This window comes from Urtica dioica, chromosome 4 (genome assembly GCF_054948205.1).
Source record: "Urtica dioica subsp. dioica isolate 48M chromosome 4, U.dioica_male_clone48M_v1_H2, whole genome shotgun sequence".
Lineage (NCBI taxonomy): Eukaryota > Viridiplantae > Streptophyta > Magnoliopsida > Rosales > Urticaceae > Urtica > Urtica dioica.
The window spans coordinates 5,833,429-5,855,900 of NC_142759.1; the positions used below are offsets into that span (position 1 = coordinate 5,833,429).

The window sequence follows — 22,472 nt, forward strand, 5'->3', positions numbered from 1 at the left end:
CTTCATGGTGTGTGGGAATTGTGTCAGTTGGCGCTCTCAGCTACAATCAGTGGTTACTTTGTCTACCACGGAGGCAGAGTATATTGCTGCTACTGAAGCAGTAAAAGAGGGAATATGAATTCAAGGAATGTTGAGAGAGTTAAGATTCTTTGAAGGCACGGCGGTGATTTACTCTGACAGCCAGAGTGCAATTCACTTGTGCCGAAACCCAGTATTCCATGATAGGACGAAGCACGTGGAGATTAAGCATCACTTCATCCGAGACAAGGTTACTCAGAAGGTGATAGACATTCAGAAAGTTAGCACCAGTGAGAATCCAGCAGATTGTGGCACCAAGGTTTTACCTCTCAGCAAATTCAAGCACTGTTTGAAGTTGCTTGGAGTCGAAGTAAGGTAACAGGGAGTTTGAACAATGATTCTCTCAGAACGTCGTCGTCCACTGTGAAGCTAAGTCGAAGACAACTGAAGGTGGAGTTTGTTGAATATTCAGTTGACTTAGACTTAGGAAGGGTAGTTAGGTAATTAGTTATCTTGTATTGAGCTGGCACCTTGTGTTATATAAATGAGGTGTTATTAAGCTTTAGAAAATTTGAATTCGTTTTGTACGGGAAAACACAGGGCAAATCAAGACAAACAGAAAAAGAGAAAAGAGCGAGAGAGTTGTGAGGATTGGGATTATTCTCGGGTAGTTCTTTCTTCTTCTTCATCTTATTTCTTAGGTTTGTGAAGCTCGGATTGTGAGCTATCACAGGGGTCTTGATTGTGTTGTACAGGGTATCTGAGATTCATAGTGGATACGAACTCTGAGAGAGGAGTTCCGGGGATTAGGCGAATTGCTGAACCTCGTAAACAAATTTGATTGTGTTCGAGTGCGTGTTTGTGTGTTTTGGTTCGTGGTTTGACTGATCGGAAATCAAAAATATATATATATATATATATATATATATATAATAAATATATATAAATTTTGAGTAATGGGTTGTAATATAGCAAGAGTCAATAGATCCATTATCATTGAAGGCATGGTAAACTAATTTATAAGAGAAACTAACAACTTGTAACATTTACAATAAGCGTTTGCGTACATGAACTTTTCTAGCACATTTATTCTTATATTTCTTATTTCACTAATGACTTTCAAACTTTCATATACATGATCCAGTTTTTATGGGTATTTTTATGGGCGAATTTCGTCGGCGTTTTACCGTAAAACGGGGTTCATATTGATATGCTTCTTTGTGTCCAAGACATTGTTGATGTCCTCTTCGGCTCATCAAAAATTAAAAACTGACACAAACTCGCTCTCGACTCGTGTTTCCGGGTCGAACCAGCATGTCGTGATGTGTCAATGATCATATCAAGCTACACATATATGCGAAGAAAAAGGCTTTTCTTTATAGTATTTGGTTGTTTAGTCTTTATTGTATATTATCTAGTCGGAAAATCTAAAGTGTGATCGCAATAAATTGGTAGCAATAAGAGCCAGCTTTCAGGAGAAGACAATAAGTTTCTTTTGGATACATAAACATGTTTCCACTGCCAAAACAACTCACCTTTCTGAACCAATTTTCAAACCGACTAACATATATGTGTGGTCAATATGAAGCAAATAAAAAGTCAGAAGTTGATCCCATCCAGGTAAAGTTTTATTTATTTTTAGGTGCATTATAAATATATATAACCTTCAAATTTAAAAAATGACGCATACCATTTACCACAGATATATATTTTAAATATATCGAACACTTGTATACATAAATAAAACGCCCATGTGACGTGTGTGTGGTTTTCATATTTGTCCTTGCAGAATCTGATTTTCATTAGCGACAGACACTAGCTAGATAGAAAATTAATATATATATATATATATATATATATATATATATAGTTGAATTATGTTGTTTAAAATCCCAGCCTTCACATTTGGACTGTTGGCTATTATTGACTAGGTAAACATACATCCATATTATACCTATCTATCTATATTTAGATAAATACAGATTATGAGTCGTGGTACATTATTTATGTACTTCATGTTAAGTACTAATTTGATTCACATTATATCATATGTAAGCAAATCCCAGGGGACTCCTAATCACAGAAGTAATATCTATATATATACACTGTGAATGTGAAAGCGTTACGTATGTAACATAAGTGCGCCAACTGCTAATAGATTTTGAATCAGCTGGCCTATTCGAGAAAAGATCAACCCTTAAATTCTTTCTGTAATGAATATGATCAACCCTTATATGTATAATATATATCATATAGGTATCTGTGGAGAAAAGTAGCTACTTGAACGTATTATATATATTATATAGATATCTGTGTTGAAAAGTAGCTACTTGAACAAATTAACTATATATATATGTATATATATATCACATTTGACTTGGACATGTGTACTACAAAGTTTACGAACATATAAAAAGAAGAATTAAGAATTATTTTACACCCTATCAGCATTATGCATGGTTTGGAATTTTCTATTCAAAGTTATTTTAAAAATCGAAAGGGTCTAATTTTAATTACTTTAAAGAAGAAATATGAAATTTGTGCTATAGATCTTTCCCCTTGATAACAATGGAGTATCATTTTAAGATTTAAATAAATATATTAGAGAAATTTTACTAATATTATCATCAAGTTCTGCTATACACGGAGTTTGTCATATAATGGCAACAAAGAGCGTACTTATCTAAATGTGATAACTTGAATGTCTAATCTATTGACTGTATTGGTGTTGGATTAGAATATCTAGTAGCAATAGCACAACACAAACATGGGTTTGTGAAGACATTAATCAAGTGGGGACGACAACTAGGACAAACCAACATGGACCCACATGCATGTGCTCCTAATTCTTGCAAAAAAATTGGTCTCATGTTGTTCCTTCCATTTTTAATTTTTTTTCCTTATTAATTTCTAATAGCTAGGAGGCTAAAATAAGGGCGAATTTTATGGACATGATCGAAAACAACTCACGGAATAATACAAAATTCAGGTGGAACACGAAACGCAAAAAGTGTCGATAAAAAAAATTAACTATTATCATTCTCAGAAAATTTGTTTTCCCGTAATTTTAAATAGTTATTCATTTATTTTGATTTGATTTGAAGTATTCTCGGACTCTTTTAATGAAGTTGTATGGTTCATAAATTAAATAAATAAAATAGTTAAGCATATACTAAAGATAAACTTCAAACTTAAAATACTGAAAAGTAACTATCGACTTATGAGACGAAGTAAGTTTCATGAAGGAGATTATGTTGGCCGAAATGAAGTACCTTCCTGTAAATGGCCAAAAAAAAAAAAAAAAAATCAACAAATAATAGGTTTCCTGTTGTGTAGTTAAGTTTGTTTGAAGTTGAACTCTAGATTTTTATTACTAGAGGCTGATAGTGAGAGATCATTACAAACAACTAATGATACGGTGGAACGTTGGAAGTTCAATACTACCGGCAGTTTCATTTTTTTACACCATTTACAAAAGAACCATAGTAATATTTGTGTACGAAATTGTTTTAACCTATCACTATTAATGATGTCAAAGCGTTGCAAAATAAGTCAACATTATTCGGAATAAAATAATATAAATGCCAAACCAATAATATATAGGATCACGACATGCAGGGAATTCAGAATTAAACATAACAAATTAAAGGCGGCTAGACAAAATCCTCACTTTGGGGTCCAAAAATAATACATTAAGAAATTAAAAAAAAAAAAAAAAAAAAGTTACGTAAGCCATGCAATGGCTTGAACTATATGTGTGTGTGCCTCATGCCATGAGCTTAGTTTAACCATGCCTTTTTGGCTTTGTTTGTTTGTGATGAAACATCAGTGTCTTATTATATAATATAAGCATAGTAGTTTGACTTATTACTATATACTTTAGACAGATTATATATTGATGTCACATTGGCACTTTTCTATCCTCCTTTTTCTTGTAACCTAATCCAAAACTTAGAAGGTAGACACAATATTGATTAAATAAATAGAAAAATGAGAAGTAAATATTCATTTTGAACTCTTCCACTTATAGTAGTTTGCCTCACTACCGAAAGCTGTATCAAATCATAATAATAACAATCAGAAATAGAGACACATGAAAGAAGATTATGTACATGCTCATAGAGATATTGATACAAAAAAAAAAGGTTAATCAATTACAACAAGACTACAATTTAAAAAAAAATATTTTATATATATATATATTGTAGACTATATATGAAAATGACCCAAAAAAAAGTGCAAGTAGTCTTTGTGTTGATCTACTTGACATTTCATCTGATCATGGCTGTTAGGGTTCGAAAAGCGTCTTCATCGCAAGGGATCGTAATTCCGGTCTCGTGGCTGAAGCCAAACTCCTCTTCGGCCCTCTGAAGCAGGATTTGGAACTCGGACCGGGCAAGCCATGCGATTGGGACGATGTATCGGGTCCGGTTTTCACCAACGTAGACCGCGAAATGACCCTTTGGGACGTCATCGGGTTCATAACCATTGCTCTTCTTCCCAAAGCTAGAGCACCTTTTCAAAATCTGCTTGATCACTGCCTTTTGTGGTTGCTTGTTGGGTTTTTTTGTGGCCATTTTTTTTTTAAATTTTTTTGAGAATTTTTGTTGAGATATAAAAAAAATGAGAGAGAACTTGTGATTATTAAAAGGTGGTGGGTGGTGAGGATAGAAGAAGTGGAGACTATTTATAGGGCTTGTGTGAATGGGTATTTTTTTTTCTTTCTTTCTTTTCTTTTAGATTAGATTTATGATGATATTCTAATTAAGATATGATGATCATTTATGTATGTGTGTTGAAGAGAGTGATATGGCAGTTCGTCATTGGCTGTCTAAAATGTCAAACTGACCAATGTCCCATCGGAAAATTCTGGCCACATGTCATTTCGGAATAGTAGTAATATTAGAGGACAGAAAACAAAAATATGAGAGGGTTTAAAGTGGGAGAACTTGTGGAGAAACAAAGCCATGTGGCTTGTGGGGTCTTTAGAACAGACCACCAAATTTGTCTCTCAAAACAACCATTTTTTTGTGTGTATGTGTAATGTACATAAAAACAAAGCTATGTCATGTTGAGTCTCCTTCAAAAACCAATTTAAAGATTTTCCTTATTTTGTATCTTTCTCACACAACAACATGAGGGGCCTTCTCTTCCTTTCTCTCCGGCCTAGCTCCTCGTCGTCGTTTTTTTCTTATTTTTCTCCTTCGTTAAAGTCATATCGCTTGTATTTGTTTCACCGTACTTTTAGGCAACCCCCCCAAATTTGCATTTTCTTTTGTCAAATTCATTGCTCGTATTTGTTTCTCCGTATTCAAATGTATCCCCCCCTTGGATTTAAGACTAGTGATTTAAATGTTTGTTGTATTTATTATGACAAGTGATTGTATAACGTATATGTTGGATGTATCGACACTCGGTAGATCGTATATCTTGTTGCGTTGTTTGCTTCCAATTCATGGACCACAAACGCCCTAATCTGGCCCCTTCCCTTCTTTCCTTACCTAAACTTAATTTGTTCGTCGTACTTTTGTCAATAATTAGTGTTTTTGTTTCGAGTCACGCAACATACACTACCGAAAATATATTGGTATTTAAAAACGTTCGGGAAAACAACATAAAATTTCTTGTAGCATTTTTGTCAACATGTGATGTTTTATTTTTAGTCTCACAAATATCCATTGGAATTGAAAATGGGATTTCAGACATTAAAAATTCAAATCGGATCAAATACACTTTGTTTTGTTGGCTGTATATTTTTGTTTATAAAAAATTGGCAATTTGTTTCGAGTCACACAACGGGCATCAGTATAGGAAATGGTAAGTAAATTTTTTTTGTTAAAATTAATTAAAAGATTTATTTTGTTCTGATGGTTGTGTTTTTTTCAATTATCGTATTTTGTTTTGAGTTATGCAATGTTCATTAGTACCGAAAAAAGAACCATAGACATTTAAAAGATGAGTTGAATATTTAATTTACCTTCGGGTTTGTAATTTTCAATAATTTTTTTCTTTGTTGGTAAATGCTTTTTAGAATATTGTAATATAATAAAACTAAAGTAGAGACAAAAGGGTTGCATAAATATCCCTAAAAAAAGAAATATTTCTCTAAGGAAAAATAATATTTACCATTGGGAGGAATGTTTTAAATTCATTCAAAATAGCTTTGGAATTGTATTTTTGGTGAAAAAAAGAACACCTCCTGAAAGATTAGCAAACGTGATCTCGAAAAATTGTGAAACTTTAAATAAAGTTACATTCTAGGTAACACAATTGAGAACCGCAAGAAAATTATATATTGTATAGTTTTCTTGAAATGCAAGCAAAATGTGTAACAGTGTCAAAATCTCACTTAAAAATGACTAAATTGTACAACTTTAAGAGGCTGCTTTGCAAATTTTGACGAGTCGCCAGATCTTGGAAGGATCTGTTCAGGTCAAGGCTTTTGGCGCTGAGCTGTTTTTTTTTTTTATATATTTAAAAAGTTGAGCGATTTAAATGTTAGGAATAAGCAATTTTTACAACCCCGGGTTTTTGTCCTCCTCGATTTTACACATACGCATACTCGCCGAAAGAGAGACAGAGAGAGTTTGATTCGACTATGATTGGTGTGCCTAGCTAGTGCACTACAATGTTTGTTTTTCTTCAACAATAAATGGTGGTTCGATGGACTCTAATTTAAAACATTTAAGTTTGTTCTTATGCTTATTTTGAGTCTGTTTATCAATGCATTAATGAGCCACTATCATTCAAATGAATAGATTCAATTATTTATTATTTTTTAAGCAAAAAACTAAAAAGTATATAAATGATTTAAAAACGTGTTTGAATGTTAGTTTCACCACTTTTTATTCTACAAAATAGCTAAATTAAACTCCAATAAAACATATTAATTTATCATATATTTAATCATATTAATTTAAATTAATTATATTAAAAAACTAATTTCTAGCCACATTTGTAATAACTATAATGAGATTTAAGACGTCTACAAAAACTACTCAATTTTTTATTTCTTTCAATAATTGACATTTTATTGACGCTTATGAGTATTATTATTTTTTTTCGATTTTCTATCGATTGTTCTTTTCATTACCTCCTAAGTAGCTAGAGAAGAAAAAAAATGCATTAAAAGCTTAGCTAACTAGATGACCTTTCTCTCATTATCGCAACAAAAAATAAATAAATAAATAAATAACGGTCTACCAAAGGGTCGTGGACGTCTTCGTCTTCGAGACTTGAGAAAATCCAAGACACCATAAATACAAGCCATAGTCTATCGTGATCTTTCAACAGTTCAAATTCCATACCATTAAATTCCTAGAAGCTGATGAATCTAGCATAAAAAACGAGCAACCAAAGGATCGCTTTCGTTTGGGAAAGTGGTCCAAAAAAATGGCAGAACATTCAGTTGCGCTACTAGTTTGATGATCATCACACACAGTCAGTTTAGGAAATGGGATATGTTGACAAATGGACCACAAATTGACGCGATATAATAAATATCATAGCTTATATAGACTCAAGGTTTGTAGGACTTTGGTCCTTTTGTGATTGGATTCATTGAAAGCCGGCTTCTAAAAGGGATCAAATTTAATTATGGTTTAGCATTTCCAAAAATAAGGAGTATTTTAACAGTAACTTTTAATCATTTTTTTGTTGAAATACATAATTCTTCTTTTATATCATATTTATGGATAAAATCATTGGAGACACATTGCTAACTTTGATCATCCTTGTTCCCTTCCAACCAAAGACACTTCAAAGGCTAGCTTATATCATATGTAAAACAAAAAAGGGGTTAATAACGATTCAATTAATCTGTGAGAAATGAACAATGTAGTATAAGGTTTTAGATTAAATTAATACGTAGCTATTTGGTTTTTCTCTTGCTCCCAACAAGTTAATAACTTCCCATGTGGTCTCTATTTTTTTTTCTTTCTTGACGAAGCTCAAAATTCAAAGTCGTCAATGGTACACAGAGAAGTAACATAATAACGTGAAGCATTTGTCAATAACGATGTTAAGACTAAATACACATTTTCGGCTAACCAGAGTTAAATGATTTTTTTCAATGATTACTAAAACTATTTTAGAAAAATAATTTTAGGTTGATAAACAAATTTGGTTAAAATTAACATTTGAATAAGTTTAAGTTGTTAAAAACAAATAAAAATGGTTTTTTTTTTTTAGCTTGTCATTTTCTTTAGAACTTCTCTGCATTGAGCTTTGATTGAGAACTTTCATAAAAGTATGTGTAATATTACATGATATTCCGTTTATGAGGTCATAATGTAAAAAAAATTATTCATATATGTATCGTTGATGCCTATGAAAAAAAATACCCTTGATACACATTTGGCCGCATCCGGCTTGAAAACAAAATGCGGTTTGATGTGGCAGCTTGTTCATGAAAACTTATCGGGGAAATGCAAGAACTGCGTTTTTTCATCATAAAAATCAGAAGAAGAAAAAAAACTAAAATCTTGGATTTTATAATACAAGATAATTCAAAACATGTTCAAAATATAGAAGTAACAAAAAATTGGCTTACCCATGATTTATTAAAAAAAACAAAAAACACTCAGAGAGAGAGAACCAGAGAGTTTTAAGTTAGTTTTTATATGCTTCTAATGATATTTTGGTCAAAATACACATATAAATCAAGTATATGACACAATTGATTTTTAAACAGAAATTGATTACTTTTCCCACCAAAATTCTGAAACTTCTTCTTTAATTCTCTTAGAATTGACTTTTTGGGGAACAAGACAACCTTTGCAAATGGCAGTCAAATCGATTAAAATTACGGAATGAAAGTTTACCATAAAGAAGAAGAAGAAAAAAAACAGCAAATTAAAAAAAATGAGAAAAGAAAAAGAGACATGTTGGAGAATTAGAAGGGATGGCATATAGAAGTGGCTTTCCATCATCTTTTGAAGTAATATGGATAACAAAAATTCAGAGGATAACACAAACCCATCAATGTCATCGAGACATAAAGACCATGATTTCCAATCAACAAAACGCATTTCCCTTTTTCATAGATGTTGACTCTATCAAATAAAATAAATAAACCAACATGTGAAGGCCATGTTACTCTTGTGACTCGTCTCTGAACAAGACTTCACCGTGGCACTATCTTAGCCTCTTGAACTCTAACCCTAATAAAACCCCACTCCCATACATCGTAGATTCATAGCTATATATGTCTCAATTCTCAAACCACTAAAGCTATATATATAAGAATTAACAATGGTGATATCTAACCAAAAGCTTGATTTAAATGAGGAAAGTCAATGTGTTTCTCCAATCAGTGTACAAGTTAGATTCGTATCAAATTCAGGTTGATTAAAAAGTTTTCAACCATGAAAATATATGATGTTAAAGATATCAGTTTCCTACAATCTAAACATGGAAATCACAAGACAGCTAGAGAAATTACTAAAACATTACAAAATATCTCAACCCCAGGTACCATTGCTTCAAAATAATATATATATAAATTGATAAGACAGCAACAAATAATTGACACTATAGCGTACTTACTGTAGATAACCCATTTTTTTACTGTTGTTGATTTTCTCGTATCACCATTTCCCGTTTTGAAGCAAATTGTATACAGAAACAAAATGTTTAAGCATATGAAACTGTGAATGGAAATTACAAAAATAATGTCCCAACTATATCATTTCTTAACACTTTCACTCACTAGAAACGTACAAAAAAATATCATTGAGAAAGTATCATATGTCATTATTATCTTTGATGGAAAAAAAAAAAGAAAAAAAAACAGTACGTCCTCTTATCTTCCGAGTCTATCCAATGTCTTTCATTTGCGTGGCAATAGTCATGATGAATGTATACAAGTACAACGGCTAACAAACGAATCAATTAATTAATTTACATTCCTTCATACAATATATTGTATCCTAACAACTTTACTCTGAGCCAACTACTGTACAAATTTGATAAAGTTACTTTACATTGAGCCACTTCATCAATATTTAACAGTCTCCTAACAACTTGAAACATAAAAAACATGAAACGTGTAACCCTAATCCCTTGGCTATTAGATCCTTCAAAGGTGCATACGAAACTTCAATCTTCTTTTACGCCATTTTCTTTGAGACGAAGCCGGCATCGATCTCGATGTGTTTAGCGCAAGTGAGAAAGACGGGATTTGAGGCCATTCAACTTGCGCCGATGCTGATGTGGATATAGCTTGATCTCAATTTCAGTAAAGAAACGGCTTCGGTACTACTTCGGGCTACTACATCGTATGTTCCCGATTTTGGCTAGATTCTTTTTTCATTAATAAAACATTTGTTTCTTCTGAAGAAAAAATAGATAGGTATAAGGAAACTATATTTTCATCCATCCCGCTGCTTTTTCTTCTCTTCGGAAGATCAAATTATAATAAGCGTGAACACGTTCAGAGTCAAATCGATACTCAAAATTATACAATAATTAGAGAAAAACTCAAATGACACATGAACTACCGTTCTTGCTTAAATACTATTACTAGTTCTAACAAAATACATATGGCAATAGAGACTAACATATGTGTCCATAATTATGACAACCACCTCTAGTCGAATAATAGTTAAAACAAACGTACTAAATATTTCTTCATTTACAGCGACAAGGAAACTCAATGTCTTGTATATCGTATGTGTTTCATTCGTAACAAGGTGGCGGTTTTGACAACTGAGGCGTCCCATCCATCATGCTCAACTGTCTTCTCAGCTTCACGATATGAGCTTGCACCTATGAGATTGTGTATTGTATCAAACATAATATTCACAACAACTTCATAAAGCAATATATCTGTGAATTTATGTCGATTGAACTAGTAAACGCAGAATTGAGATTAACAATGATTTGCACGTGATGAATGTTTTGTTAATGTTAATAATACGTGGATAAAATAAATTTGCATGGTAACTTGAAGCAATGTCGATGGGGTATAAAAAATAGGGCTCAACGACCGTATCAGTTTCACTTAATGGAAGCTAAATTAAAAATAAAATCCAGGATAGAAACGTGCTACATGATAAATAATTTTGCTAGACCGTTTCCACATCCTAGCCCCGTAAAACATTAAGCAAAGCTAAAGCTAGCTTGATAAACTTTTTGTTAGTGTAGTGCAAATATTGCATTTAAACTTGCACTCATGGGAGACTAGCTAGCACTACAGCATCATTCTTGGATCTTCTTGCTAGTCTAATAACACATCGTAGTAACTTGGTAGTAGTAATTATTAGGCAAAGTGTCCATTTCTTTCGCTTTGATAATAGCGGGTCCTTTGTTAAAATTCCGATTGCGAGCTGGGTAAATAGGGTTTAAATACTTAATAGCATTATTAAGTAACTGAGGTCAATTAGAACGGGAGAGACTGTTGACCTGTTGACGAGCAGCGGCGAGTTTTAAGAGCTCGTCTGCCTCAGAAAAGTTCAGGAACCACTGAGCAAGTGGATGGTCCTTGGTAAACACACTTTCCTTCTCATTCGGTTTATCATTTGGTACTGCAATATCCAGTAAAATCAATATCGCTCTTAGAGCTTTGCAAAACCAAAACATCACCCCCAAAAAAAAAAAAAAAAAAAAAAACACTGACGTAAATTACCATGCTTGGGCAAGGTAAAACCAGGAGGAAAACGAGGCAGGACAAGAGCAGGGTGATTCTGAACACGAGCCAAAAACCCCTCGGATGGATCGGGGAAAACAATCTCATTATAGGTTTCAACAACGACGGGTTTCTTAGTTGACTGAGGACCCGATTCCTCTTCGGGATACAGCTTCAGATTGTGAAACCTGCAAGATATTCATAAGATTCAATCTCCGGCGAAATCAGGACACCAACTCGAATTCAATAACGGAAAGATCTACTCACAGGTCCACCTGTTTACCGCAAACATCACTGTGGAAGAACAAGCTCATCGCGATCTCAAATTCACCCCAGCCACATTCTGTGAGCTCAAACGGAGCCGATTCGACCACTCTAGTCGGGTTATTGAAACTGGGATGTAATTGGAACACGACCCGTTTCAGGACTACCCCGAGATCCTCGTTTGTGGCCCCGCGTACGTAAACGCTCCACCTATGTGATTGAGACCTGATGATGATTGTTCAATGGAATGAATAACAGTCGCTTATAAAATTGCACTAAAAAAAACAGTTGTGAGCAAAAAAACAAACAAAACACTCACTCACTGGCCTTTCTGCCGAGATAGAAAGCTGTCGTTCCATACACAATTGGAACACTAACTTCCACATCTTTAAGTCTCTTGATTCCACTCTATTCTCAAGAAAATATATATATAAATCAGGTAAATATAAACATTATAAGTGACTAGAACTAAAAATAAAAAGCCCTTTTCTCTCTATCTTTCTGTTTTGAAATATAATTTTCATGAATGCATAAACCTGAACCACAATCTATCCCAAAGTGAAGTACCATCCTTGAACGTGATAAAAAAAATGAAACACTGAGCAACCAAAATATGTATTGAAACACAAACTTCAACATCTTTAGTCCATTGGTTGCGCTCTATTCTTATTCTCAAAATAGATAAACAAATTGAACAATCAAATGGTTGAGTATCACGCATTTCAACTTTCCTTGAGTTCAAACGCTTCTACAAAGATTGACGATCTCTAAACGAAGCAATAATTAAAATTCCATGTTTGATATAAAAACACACACACAGATCGATACACATGTGAAATAGGGCATAAAGCACGACCTTTATGTCGGGATCTTCAGAAGCCTTGGGGATTTTGATTGGCTGCAACTCCGGTACAGAGCTTCCGACATCGGATTGTGTTTCGACCATTTTAGTCGCGGACATCTTTGTCGAGTTTGAGCGAAACCGAGCTATATAAGACCCACCATTGCCTAGGAGGCCCTGGGTGACGATTTCTTCGGAGAAGGAAATGAGATTAGGGGTTTAGTCACACACTCTCTCTCTCTCTCTCTCTCTCTCTCTCTCTCTGTCTGTGCTTTCGTTTCTCGTTCTGCCATTCTAGTTGTTTATTTGCTAAGACATCCTCTGACTCTTGTCAGCTTTCATTTATATCCCTAATTTCTACGAGATTATCCAGGATAGTCCTCACCATATTCTGAGTTCACGTCCGTGTCCCATTTCGGTTTTTATATTTATTTTTTGTAGGTATGAAACTAATTTGGACCATTTTCGATAACCGAATTCAAATTTTAGAGTTATGAAATATAGACCAATTGTAGGAGATGTTTATTCCAAAATTGAATATTCGTTTACCAAGTTTCCTATGTACAATATAAATTCATAATTTTTTTTTAAAAAAAAACTGTAGGCCTATAAATTTAAAAAATTCTTATTATGAAATACGAATATGGGTAATTAGATTTTAAAAATCACTTGGACTGTCATGACTAGTATATACATAAAACAGCTCATGTTTCATATAAGAAAATAGGATTGAGATTGATCTCTTTTTGACAAACTGATTATCAGTTATCACACACGAAATTTTCATATCATCCATACAATTCTGCGACACGATCGAGCAAGGCCTAACAGCAACACAGCCCATTTCTCGTGTCATACTAAATAACCGACTCTCGAAGATATTCACAACGAAATTATAGAATCTAAAGGATCGAAAATAGCTCGGGGTCCCGTGTAGCCCTTATATCAAGAATTCGCTCCGGAGTGTTTTCGGTTCGAGCTCACCCAGGCAAAGGTAGAGGAAGAAGAAGAGCCTGAGGAATATACTCTAGATGTTTAAAGAGGCATTTAGTGCCATGACTTTGCACTGTTCGTTCATGGCCAATAGTTGGGCTTCTTTCTTATCAAGAAGAGCTGTCAGTCTCACGTTCTCTTCCATCAGCTTGTGAACTTCCACCTCTTTCTGCGACTTCTCGCCCTCTAACTGAGTCGTTTTCGCAACTAAGCTGTACAAAGGCAGAATGAAATAAACGTTTGAGACCCAGAAGAGGTGATTTTACGGACGGTGTAGAATATGATTTCAGACCCCTCTCTATATATTTTCGAACAAAACGCAAGTGTAACGTCAAAAGACTTAGAGCAGATATGACAACTTTGACATACAACAAAGACGCGAGCATCGGGTCTGTATCGACTAGTATTTAGGTCCCTAAACTCTTTTTTTGATCCTCAAATAATTTTATTCATAAATAAATATATAAAACGACTAAAATGTCACTAAAAAGTCTAATATATAGATTATAGCTCCAATGAACCCAATTATAATGAGAACGAAATTGGTTGTGGATAGAATGGAACGAAGAAAAAAAAAATCGTACTGACCGTTCAAACAACCTCTCAATAGTTTGGAACTGCTTCTCCGACGAGAGGAGCGATTCCCGAACGGTGATGAGACTGCTGACATACGATTTGAGGGCCTCGAATTCTCGCTTCACGCGGCAAAGCTCTTGCTCGTTCTCGGCGGCGCGTTGCCTCTGCCGCGACGTCTCGTCCACCAAATCGTCGACCCTTTGCCTCATCTCGTTCAGAATGCTGTTCGTCCCGAGAGCAAACATCTCCATCTCCTCCAGCTTCACCGACATGCTCTCGATCTGAACCGACTTCTTCATTATCTCCTCCTGGCTAGAGCTCACTCTCTCCTTCTCGGCCGCGGTCTCAGACTCCGCCAATATGACCCTCTTCACAAGGACCTCCATCACGTCCGCGACCATCTGCACCGACTTGAGTATTTCCTCGACATACGCCGAGTCTTGCTCGTCCAGCGAGCCTCGCTGCTCGTTGATCTCGGCCCAGATATCTTCGTCCGGGTTCGGCCCACCGAGAGCCGATACGTCGAGGCTTTTAGACCAACCCGACACTGGGGTTCCGTTTTTGTCGACTAGACCGACGCCTTCTAATTGCGTGATGCCACACGATGTGTGGGCTAAGTGAGGAATGGCCATGATCCGGGCTTTGGATTTCAAGTACGTCAAGAGCGTTGAGGTGGTTTTGACTCTCCGCCAAAGAAACTCCAACTCCTTTTTAGACTCTCCCTCGGATTCCTCTACGCGGACCTTGACCTCCATGAGTTTTGTCTGCAACACGTCGACTTGCGATTGTCGTTGTTCCATCTCATGCTTCCATAGCTCCTGTGTTTGGGATAATTGAGACTTTAAAGTTGACAAGTCAACATCTTCTCCTTCTGCCATTCCCTGTCCAAAGTATTCATGTTATATACATATAACATAAACAAATCCTCAGCATACATACACATATATTCACAAGAAAAATCTCCCTAATTCTTAATCTTCTATTTCTAGAAGAAATATAAAAGAATTCTAAGCATGCAATCTCAACGGCGAGTTATGAGTAGAAAGCTCATACGAGTGCATTAAATTTTTTAAATAGAAATCCACGGGATCCTTCAACTTGCAAATCAAGGCAAATACAACCCAGTAAAATTGGTTGAAGACTACAGTTGAAACATACTCCAAGTCCTAACCGATTTGATAACTCAAAATTATCCATATTTCACACCAATATATGAGATGAGCCAATTAGGTACTTGTTCTCGTACTCTTCACCTGAACGAACACGAAAAGCGTATCATACAAAGAGCACGAAGACCGAGCAGACTGTACAATGCCCCTTCACCGAACACAGTTCTATACTATTCGTACGAACAAACAAAAAGAGTTCTCTAGCTTGTAGAACCCTCGTCAACCATACGTCCACAACCTCAAGAATCACAAAAGGGTGATCGTATTTTTTTTTTTAATATTTCTGGTAAACCAATAGTAAAAATCAACCAAGCAAGTTCTCAAATGAAAATGCCTATCAAGTCGCGATTTTTAACCCCAAAACAACACCACACACACGCACACATAAACAAAAAAGCGAATTATTAATTACAAAACTTCAACACTTAAATAGCCATTCAAAGTCGTAATCTTGTATAAACAAAGCCCTAGCAGTTAATTAAATCACTCCCAAGACCTAGTTCGTTCAATTAGGCAAATTCACGAAGCTAACGAAGAATGTCCCGAAGACAACGGCGAATACCCTGGAACCAACATCCATAAGCGAAAAATCATCGAGATTTTGGGTTTTTCGAATCCGAAAGGCAAAACCTGACCTTCAAAATCTATCACAGACTGAGGTCGATCGATGCCTGACCTATGGAAAACTAAGTAAAAAGGAATTGAAAATGCATGACGATCATCGACAAGAGAATCCATCACAGAAGCTAAAATTCAAGTTTTTTTTATTAGGGAAATTGGCGAAAATCGATGCCGCAGACGAGAACCTATTTACATGTGCAATCACACACAAACATATCAACAAATTTACATGAAAAATACCTGGAGATTGAGGTTTTAGATTCGGAAGCTGGAGAAAATTGTTGGATTGGCCTCGGGTTCTTCGATCACAAGCAACTTTATTGATGGAACGAATGACCCAAAAGAGAATACAGAGTTAGATTTTTCTTTGTTCGTTGACGAAAAAGATTCGCATTATCTACGACGCGCTTTGTGTTTTCTATAATTATGTCGTTTCTTGAGGATAAACAAGCTGTCGTTTCTCATGAATAAATGAGTTGTCGTTTCTCATGAATAAATGAGTTGTCGTTTCTCATGGATAAACGAGTTGTCGTTTCTCATGGATAAACGAGTTGTCGTTTCTTATAGATAAACGAGTTGTCGTTTATTATAGATAAACGAGCTGTCGTTTTTCTCAATCAGTTGCTTGTAAAAGAGTGTAAATTACCTTAATTGCCCCTAATTTAAGAATGAGAATGGTAGACATTTATTCTTCTTGCATGTTTTTTTCTCTTAGGAAGTTCTTTTCAAATATTTTATTTTTTATACGTAAATGGTAATTTTAATTTTTCTTCAATCTGCATGTAACAAAATTCATATGATTAAAATTGCAAAATCTGATAAGTTTGGAGTTGTATAACCTGTGAAAAATATTGTTACAAATGAGTTGTATTTCATTACTTTTTTGTAGTGAATATTCATGTTGATGTAATTGAAGTTGATTTGTGACTAAACTTTGCTTCTCTCTTTCCAAACTAACACTTAGCAAACCCAATTATGATTAGTTGCAATAGCATGTGGGGTATGGTTAATTATTAGAATCAGATGAGAACTGCTACTATTACTTTTTCAATCCGAATACATTTTCAGTTTCTAAGACCATATCCCGATTTGGGTTAAAGAAACGGCAAGAAAATAAAACAAGTAGTCGGTTTAACATCGTACTTGTTATGCCATTATTTTACACAAGTAAAAAAATTACCTTCTTCATAAAAAATGACAAGCAAACAACTATAAAAGCTGAATCCCAAACGGCTCTGAGAGCTGAACCACTCTGAAAGTTGAGCCGTTATGAGAGTTGAATCACAAAACGGCTCTCAAGACTGAGCCCAAAAAACTTGGAGCCGAATAATCAAATTTCCTATGAATATTACATACATTTCGGAAGAAAGAAACAACAATTCTAAGAGAAGCAAAATACTACAACTTATCTCTCTCTCTTTCTCTCTCTCTCTCTCTCTCAAAATTTCTTCAACACATACCCGCAAAATAATACTAGAGTTACTCTACATCTCTCAACTTTGATTTAGAAAAACACAAAAGATGAATGATATACTTCATTTCTCTCTAAAATGGAAAAAAATATTTCTCTCATATTTCTTTTCACAAACAAAGGCTGACAATTATTTCACATTACATTCCCTCTAAAAAGATGTCCAACAGTTTGAGAAATCCCATTTTTGTGTTCTTCACTTAGTAAGAGGAACATTTCATTATTTCATTATATATTACTATTTGTATCTTTTCTTTTAGCCAATGAAAATGAAGATCACGGCGAACCACACCACCCATGTTGAGTTCCCGAAAGTCTCAACCACGATCGTAACCCTACGAGATATCTCCAACCTAATTAACCTACCTAGGGTTCCAAGGAAGAAAAAGGTCGGTGATTTTGATTCCTTCGAGTCTCATCTTTATGAGAATGAGGCAAACGAATTTATTAAAACCAGCAAGCTTTTTCAAAAAAATAAAATAAAATAAAATATCGAAGTTAAATGAGGATAACAAAAAGGCATTTTAATAATTTCTCTTAATCGGCAGATCAAGTGACACTTAACTGAACAAAACTTTGTAAAAATACACGGAAGGACCATAATTGAAAGAATATCAATGTTCAAGGTCGACGTTGTCAGGAAAATAAAAATAGAGACCACGTTGTTAAGTGGTAAAAAATTAAGGGGACATGAGTGTAATTTATCATTATTATTATTATCGAAAGAACTGTGCTTTATTACTTTTAATAAACTCTTTATTTATAACTTTTTAGTCCTAATTTTGGTGCTGAAACATAAAAAAGTAAAAAACACGAGTCTGATTTGATCATAATAACGACAACTCTCTCTCTCTCTCTCTCCACCTGAATTTTAGGGAGAAAGTGAAAGCCGCCATGGGAGAGGGAAGAGAAGGAGACTGGGAGTGCATGGGATGCAAGAACAGAAACTACGCCTTCCGATCGTTCTGTAATCGCTGCAAACAGCCTCGTCTCCTCGTCGACTCCAACACTCCCGATTCCAAGTGGCTCCCCAGAATCGGCGATTGGATCTGCACTGGTTAGTCCACCTCTCCATTTTCGATTCAGCTCGTGTTTCTGTTCGTTTCGTTTGCGGTTTCAGGCCGAGTTTCGCCTTATTTTAAGGTTTCGGTTTCTCTCGGTTACTCGTTTGATATAAGTCTCATATGAGGTAAACGATCGGTGTGTCAATTTAACTGGCTGATTGAAAATTTTTGTCCTTGCAATCGATTTAATGCGTTTGTTACTCTCCATTGGAGTCTTTAATATCGGTTATGAAACTACAGTTCCACAATTTGTTGATGGTCTTTGACCGTTGTGACATCTGGAATTTAACTCGTTGCATTTTCCGAAAATTGACCGACCATGTGAGGCTATATCACTAGCTCGGTAAACCATCTGAATTAACAAAAACGTTTAAATAACTGGCTGATAGAGTATGTGTGCTTATTGGTTCAGTTTAAGGAAACTTGATATCAAAAATCAGGTTGAGTGGCTTGTGTGTTTTTTATTATTATTTTTTCCTTTATTTTTTTGTGTGCGTGTGCGTGTGTGTGTGTATTATGCTCGGGTTGGTGTGCGTTTGGGTGGCTTCGTTTCGTTCTTCGTGGCTGCGTTGTGGGTTTCGTGTGTGTTGGGGCCGAATGGATCAATCAAATAGGTTGCACTAACAACAATTATGCATCGCGAGAAAAGTGCAAAAAGTGTGGGCAACCGAAGGCGATAGCGGCGATGCCGGCGATACCCGGGTCTTCTCTCCCGACTTATCCCAATTACTTTGCGAGGGACCAAAAAATGAACGTTGGGCTTATGGGCAACAGTCCTCTCCAACACTCTCTTCACTTGCCCTCTCCGTGGTCCTTGGGTTTAGCTCTGAACTCTGGAATTCCTTACTTGAATCCCATTAATCAGCTCCTCGTGATTCCCAAAGGGTGGAGAAATGGGGATTGGCTCTGCAGCTGCGGGTTCCATAATTACTCTTCCCGTGCTCAGGTAGGTGTCTATTATGCTACTACTTGAATTTCATGTAGGGTTGAGTATGTGTTGTTTGTCTTGTTAATATGATGTAACTATTTTTCTTTTTCTTTTTTTTTGTGTGTGTGTTTGTTGATTGCAGTGCAAAAAATGCAGTTCTTTTCCACCAGGTTGGTAATTAAGTGATCAGTCCAGCAACAATATATTTTTCACTGGAGGCCCAGTTGTGTTTTTTTTTCATTATTCACTAGCTACTAGTTTAATGCAAGGTTTGAACTTTAGTAGTTTCTTATTTTTTGTGGATATAAAGCTCTGGGAATAAAGCGGTTAGCATCAGATGAGCTGGTTCAAGGATGGGACAACAAGAGGTTGAACAATGGACTTGTAAGGATTCTAGCGTTCTGTTAAAAGTGGATCCATTTTTGTCTTCACTGAGCCACACACATTTGTTCATGTATAAACATCGTGTTTGTGTGTGTTATTCATAACATGCTATATATTTGCCCTTCTGATTTTCCAAGCAGACAAACGGACAAGAGCAATCACTCACAGGTCTCAAACATCCAGAAGGTACTATTGCTGATTCCAACTCTGGATTGTACACGTCATATTCTGGTGTATCAACAAGCTTGCAAGTTCCCATGTTATTGCCTCAACAGCCAAATTCTCCCGGACTTCTTGGAAAAGGGTATGTTTGGATTTATATTTTTCTTTTCTCATAAGCGGGGGCCCTAAAAGTTCCGCTAGACTAAAGGACCATTCATACCGCGATAATGATTAAACAAAAAAAAAAAAAAAAAAAAAAAAACTAAATCTGTCTCAAGATGATATGATTTCCCGGGTATGATTTGTGTACTGTGGCATACTATCGTCCCTTTGCTGTTAGTCGTTCTACTTCTCTCCCCAGATCTTTTCCGAGTTGCTTAAACATTTTTTTTTTGGTTGCAGTGCAAAGCAATGGCGAGAAGGAGATTGGATGTGCACAAGCTGCAACAATCACAATTACGCATCTCGATCGCAATGCAATAGGTTGATACTATAACTTATTAGAATCTGTCATTTAGGTCATTATGGCTACTTTTGTTTCGCAAATCATGTCGGGCAGTTGGATGAATGTTTTTGTATCAACACCTTACGATACATTTTATTGTTCCCGAAAGGCATGCAAATCACAAAAAAATGAAGAAAATCACTGACATGTGATTCTTCTTATAGCTACTGTATTCAATGCTATCGCATTCTGTGCTGTTGTCGATGGTACTCAAGCTGTTCAATGCTTATCCTTCGCAGGTGCAAGATGGAAAGAGAAGCAATCCCACAGTCGGTCAACACTGCATAGTTGCTCGCTCACACTTCACAATTGTTGTATAATCAAATGTTCCATAATTTCTTATAAATTATAAATTTCCCTTGAATCAATGTACTACGCGTGAGCTTGGAAAAAAATGCTCGAGAAACCATGAGCGAAACGAGTGTAGTAGATAGTTAGTCAGCGAGAGAGTATATTCATTTCTTTCTTTCTTTCTTTCTTGTTTTGCGTGAAGGCTGTAATAACGTTTGAAACAGGTTGAAACTTTCGCATCTAAATACTGAGAAAAGCGTGGTTTGTTGTTGTGTACAACCAGAGCTCATCTTTTTTAGTTTACCTTGTATCTGGACAGTCTTTACACACTCGTGAAGAACAGGAACCAGGGTCATAGTCTCATCTCATGACATGAGTGGCAGATGAACAAAAAAAAAAAAGTCTGAACGTAAAGAAAGACAAGCTTCAAGGCTAGCCTTTGAGGATAGACTCGGGGGAGAGAGGCGGGGCGTCGAGCTGGTAGAGATTGAGGGCGGGGCCCACGAAGCGGAAGAGGATCCACGCCCCGATGATGACGTATATGGAAGCATAGGCGAGCTTGTTGAGCCAGTACAGCGCTCCTTTCTCTCCCACGTAGAGCTCGAGCGCCTTCTCGCCGGTGCTCATCTCTTCCCACTTCTTCTTCTTCTTCTCCTTCTTCGCCGGGGAAGGAGAAGAGGACCGGCCGTCCCCGTCCCCGTCCCCGTCTCTGTTCCGCCTCTTCGAAGACCGTCTCCGGAACCGAATCTCCACCGCCTCCGGCGGCGGCGGTGTCACGGGATTGGTGGTCTCATTGGCGTTGGCATTGTTGTTGCTGCTTTGGATCGGGCCGAGTATGAGAGGCTTGAGGCGGATCGAGAGATGGCTTCGGGTTCCGGTGAGCCAGGGGTTCTTCCATGGAGTGGGTAATAATGGTGGTTTTGTGGGAGTGAGCGAATGGAAGAGTTTGGCTTCCATTGTTGTGTGTGTGTGTGTGTGTGTTTTTTTTTTTTTTTTTGTGTGTGTGTGTGTTTTGGTGCAACGCAGGAGACAGGAGATGGTAATGGATGGTCACGGATGATAGATGGACTTTCTCACCTTATCCTATATACTTTTTTTATTATGCTTATGGCTTCATTTTATTTTTTTTTTGTTTGCTTAAATGGCAGCTTTATATGGGTGATTTAGGTTATAAACTTTAAAATAGAAAGCTTTCGTCGTATGCTTAAAAGTTTCAATTTTGAACGTTGTAGTTCCTGGAAGATAGAAATTATCCTCCGTTCTAGTTTTGGCCGCAGTTCTGGTCAATAGGAAAGTTTCAATTTCCTATTGAGAAGCTTTTTAAACCCATTTGGAAAAATGGTATGAACTAGCCAATCTCAAACTATTGTTTTTGCAAAATAGCGTCATAGTTTCATTTGTTTGGTAAAATAGCCATATCTCAAAAACTTTAACCAGATGATTGAATTGGCTTCGTCCTCATCGACGGAATCGGCTTCACTCTCGCCGCGGGGGGAATCGGCTTCGTCCTCCTCGACCACCACTCCCTCCGCGATCTCGCCGCTCTCGCCGTCTCCGTC

At 36.1% G+C, this 22,472-nt stretch overlaps 5 protein-coding genes across 8 annotated transcripts; 1 reads left to right on the forward strand and 4 right to left on the reverse strand.

The window, feature by feature from the left end:
- Positions 1-4,212: 4,212 nt before the first annotated feature.
- Positions 4,213-4,598, reverse strand: LOC149399685 (SAUR-like auxin-responsive protein family). The gene has a single exon (XM_089612554.1). The coding sequence runs from the start codon at positions 4,593-4,595 to the stop codon at positions 4,290-4,292; it is 306 nt and encodes a 101-aa protein (XP_089468680.1). The 5' UTR covers positions 4,596-4,598; the 3' UTR covers positions 4,213-4,289.
- A 5,764-nt stretch (positions 4,599-10,362) lies between these two features.
- On the reverse strand, positions 10,363-13,024 carry TAF14 (TBP-associated factor 14). Its single transcript, XM_089613660.1, has 6 exons — positions 12,765-13,024; positions 12,228-12,316; positions 11,912-12,133; positions 11,645-11,832; positions 11,422-11,543; positions 10,363-10,785 (listed from the first exon to the last, which is right to left on the reverse strand). The coding sequence occupies exons 1-6, from the start codon at positions 12,867-12,869 to the stop codon at positions 10,696-10,698; spliced, it is 816 nt and encodes a 271-aa protein (XP_089469786.1). The 5' UTR covers positions 12,870-13,024; the 3' UTR covers positions 10,363-10,695.
- A 412-nt stretch (positions 13,025-13,436) lies between these two features.
- Positions 13,437-16,489, reverse strand: LOC149399687 (polyamine-modulated factor 1-binding protein). 2 transcript variants are annotated; one of them, XM_089613058.1, is made up of 3 exons: positions 16,349-16,489; positions 14,343-15,199; positions 13,437-13,954 (listed from the first exon to the last, which is right to left on the reverse strand). In XM_089613058.1, the coding sequence occupies exons 2-3, from the start codon at positions 15,194-15,196 to the stop codon at positions 13,777-13,779; spliced, it is 1,032 nt and encodes a 343-aa protein (XP_089469184.1). In that variant the 5' UTR covers positions 15,197-15,199; positions 16,349-16,489; the 3' UTR covers positions 13,437-13,776. The 2 variants fall into 2 exon arrangements, with proteins under 2 accessions (XP_089469184.1, XP_089469183.1); XM_089613057.1 differs by having other exon boundaries at positions 14,331-15,199.
- A 1,884-nt stretch (positions 16,490-18,373) lies between these two features.
- Positions 18,374-21,158, forward strand: LOC149399688 (zinc finger (Ran-binding) family protein). Of its 3 annotated transcripts, XM_089611988.1 has the most exons (8): positions 18,374-18,636; positions 19,258-19,589; positions 19,714-19,741; positions 19,882-19,955; positions 20,096-20,141; positions 20,231-20,259; positions 20,520-20,600; positions 20,862-21,158. In XM_089611988.1, exons 1-7 carry the CDS (start codon positions 18,474-18,476, stop codon positions 20,598-20,600), a joined length of 753 nt encoding a protein of 250 aa, XP_089468114.1. In that variant the 5' UTR covers positions 18,374-18,473; the 3' UTR covers positions 20,862-21,158. The 3 variants fall into 3 exon arrangements, with proteins under 3 accessions (XP_089468114.1, XP_089468113.1, XP_089468115.1); XM_089611987.1 differs by having other exon boundaries at positions 18,385-18,636; positions 20,096-20,259; XM_089611989.1 differs by having other exon boundaries at positions 18,468-18,636; positions 19,293-19,589; positions 20,096-20,259.
- Positions 21,137-22,018, reverse strand: LOC149399689 (uncharacterized). Its single transcript, XM_089611990.1, has one exon. The coding sequence runs from the start codon at positions 21,868-21,870 to the stop codon at positions 21,346-21,348; it is 525 nt and encodes a 174-aa protein (XP_089468116.1). The 5' UTR covers positions 21,871-22,018; the 3' UTR covers positions 21,137-21,345.
- Positions 22,019-22,472: the final 454 nt, after the last annotated feature.